Source organism: Physeter macrocephalus, chromosome 19 (genome assembly GCF_002837175.3).
Source record: "Physeter macrocephalus isolate SW-GA chromosome 19, ASM283717v5, whole genome shotgun sequence".
In the NCBI taxonomy this organism is placed as follows: domain Eukaryota; kingdom Metazoa; phylum Chordata; class Mammalia; order Artiodactyla; family Physeteridae; genus Physeter; species Physeter macrocephalus.
In genome coordinates this window covers 75,888,778-75,891,658 of record NC_041232.1, presented here as the reverse complement: position 1 = coordinate 75,891,658, position 2,881 = coordinate 75,888,778, and the positions used below count along the sequence as shown (strand labels likewise).

The following is a 2,881-nucleotide window of genomic DNA, read 5'->3' as shown; positions in this document are numbered from 1 at the left end:
CAAAAAAAAAAAAAAAAAAAAAAAGTATTTTCTCTAAAAATAGACATATTTTTTATTTATTTGTGAAGAACCTCCCAACAAATTATTAGCTAACACTAATGGGGAGCAATTAAAGTGAGATCCAGGTGCTTGTCCTAGAGCATCTTTTTATCCAATTACACGCATAAAGGTAGAGGCTTTTGATTTTTTTTTTTTTTTTTTTTTGCGGTACGCGGGCCTCTCTCTGCTGTGGCCTCTTCCGTTGCGGAGCACAGACTCCGGACGCGCAGGCTCAGCGGCCGTGGCTCACGGGCCCAGCCGCTCCGCGGCATGTGGGATCTTCCCGGACTGGGGCACGAACCCGTGTCTCCTGCATCGTCAGGCGGACTCTCAACCACTGCACCACCAGGGAAGCCCCAAGGCTTTTGATTTTTAAAGACAGTGTCCAAATTGCAAATATATGCAGAGGAAGAAGAGGCTAATTAATGGAAGGAAAAGATTCAAGGCAATAAAAAAGGGGGAAAAAGCCAGAATTTAGATCCTTTGTATTTCCATTAAATGACCCCTGATTTGTGTAGGTAACATAAAAACAGACACCAAATACTTGGTTACAACAGGAAACAAATTCAATAGTTTTCCTTTTATAACTTTACAGTGAATTTTATAAAATTGTTTTACACACAGGAACAAAAACTTGGATTATGATCTTCACAAAACAAAATGGGCAAATGCCCACCTTACCTCTTGATTAGGCAGTATTTGGCTTTACCCTAATGAATGTGAAAAGGAAATGGCACACGAGCCAGTAGAAAAATGCCCTATGGTTCCACTATGTCTCAGAAAGGGAAGGGAAGAATTGAAACTATCTAATTACGTATAACATTAGTAAGAGACATCATGGATCCATAGACTATATTCCCAAGGAAACCTTGGCCTTTCAGAGAACCAACTCGCTTCCCTGAAGCACTGCCACTAGCGGTCCTCCCTTCTGGGTAAAGGGATACAGGAAACATGGTGTTATTTGTTGAGCAGTTGCCTTGCATGGAGACCCTTGAGCAAGGGGGAAAGGGCAGTATTTGTTGTGCTTTGGAGAGAAATGGACTTCGAAATGATGCAAAATCTTCTCTAGAGCCTCAAAGAAACATACCTTGAATCAGAGTTGCACCAATTTAGAGAACTTCACTTCTCTCATATACAGTCCTGAGGAGAATTTGGATTCAAGAAGGAAAAGAAGGGTTTGCAATGAAAGAAGAATTCTATCAACTTCACAGAGACTCATCTTCACAGTGATTCGTCTATGTAAATTCTGTTCCTCCAGAGTCCCAAAGAACAGATATATTTGAAAAAAACAGTTAATAATTCACTAGTTGACTGTTCACAGAACCAGAAGATTATTTGCAAAGAAATGGCTGGGCATTGTTCAATGGCTTCTGTGCTATTAACAAAAGAACATTGCTGGTTTTTCTTGCCTATGAAGTCGCTTGCCTATAAAGGCTCTAATTAATAGCTAGGAGTGAAGGTGTGTGTCCCTGCCTATTGTTCCAGATGTTTAAAGGAACAGATCATAGTATGTGGTCACTCCTGGAGCCCTAATTCCACAGAACTTGCACCCATCTAGTGGTCCATGGCTCTTGCATTTGCTTCATGATGCAATGAATGACTCCCATCCAGAATGCCCTAATTTAGGTATATATGGCAAGGATTTTTTTTTAATGACCTGATATTTATTAGGTTCTCAATAAACATTAATTTCCATTTCTTTACTAAAATTGTTCTTTTTTAATTGAAGTATAATTGATTTACAATATTTCAGGTGTACAGCAAAGTGATTCAAATATAAATATATATACACGTATATGTATATATACGTGTATATATATATTCTTTTTCAGAGTCTTTTCCATTATAGGTTATTACATGATGCTGAATATAGTTCCCTGTGCTATACAGTAGGTCCTTGTTGTTTATCTATTTTATATATAGTAGTGTATATCTTGAGGAGGAACCAAGATGGCAGAGTAGAAGGACGTGCTCTCACTCCCTCTTGCGAGAACACCAGAATCACAACTAGCTGCTGGACAATCACCGACAGGAAGACACTGGAACTCACCAAAAAAGATACCCCACATCCAAAGACAAAGGAGAAGCCACAATGAGATGGTAGGAGGGGCGCAATCACAGTAAAATCAAATCCCATAACTGCTGGGTGGGTGACTCACAGACTGGAGAACACTTATACCACAGAAGTCCACCCACTGGAGTGAAGGTTCTGAGCCCCACGTCAGCTTCCCAACCTGGGGGTCCCTCAACGGGAGGAGGAATTCCTAGAGAATCAGACTTTGAAGCCTGGTGGGAATTGATTACAGGACTTTGACAGGACTGGGGGAAACAGAGACTCCACTCTTGGAGGGCACACACAAAGTGGTGTGCGCATCAGGACCCAGGGAAAGGAGCAGTGACCCTGGGAGAGACTGAACCAGACCTACCTGCTAGTGTTGGAAGGTCTCCTGCAGAGGTGGGGGGGTGGCTCTGTTTCACCATGGGGACAAGGACAGTGGCGGTGAACCAGACCTACCTGCTAGTGTTGGAAGGTCTCCTGCAGAGGCGGGGTGTGGCTGTGGCTCGCCGTGGGGACAAGGACACTGGCAGCAGAAGTTCTGGGAAGTACTCCTTGGCATGAGCCCTCCCAGAGTCTGTCATTAGCCCCACCAAAGAGCCAGGAAGTCTCCAGTGTTGGGTTGCTCAGACTAAACAACCAACAGGGAGGGAACCCAGCCCCACCCATCAACAGCCAAGTGGATTAAAGTTTTACTGAGCTCTGCCCACCAGAGCAACAGTCAGCTCTACCCACCACCAGTCCCTCCCATCAAGCCTCTTAGATAGCCTCATCCACCAGAGGGCA

General features: G+C 43.4%; 1 protein-coding gene across 4 annotated transcripts in view; it reads right to left on the bottom strand.

The window, feature by feature from the left end:
- Positions 1–2,703, bottom strand: part of LOC102986432 (ovalbumin-like) — a 22,005-nt gene extending 19,302 nt beyond the window's left edge. The window contains exon 1 of one of the 4 annotated variants that reach the window (XM_028480708.2): positions 2,555–2,703. In XM_028480708.2, the coding sequence (XP_028336509.2) occupies positions 2,555–2,679 (125 nt within the window). In that variant the 5' untranslated portion in view covers positions 2,680–2,703. Of the gene's footprint in view, positions 1–2,465; positions 2,496–2,554 lie in introns of those variants that run through there. The other 3 variants (XM_024133966.3, XM_055080728.1, XM_055080726.1) reach the window with 3 other exon arrangements.
- Between the last annotated feature and the right edge of the window lie 178 nt (positions 2,704–2,881).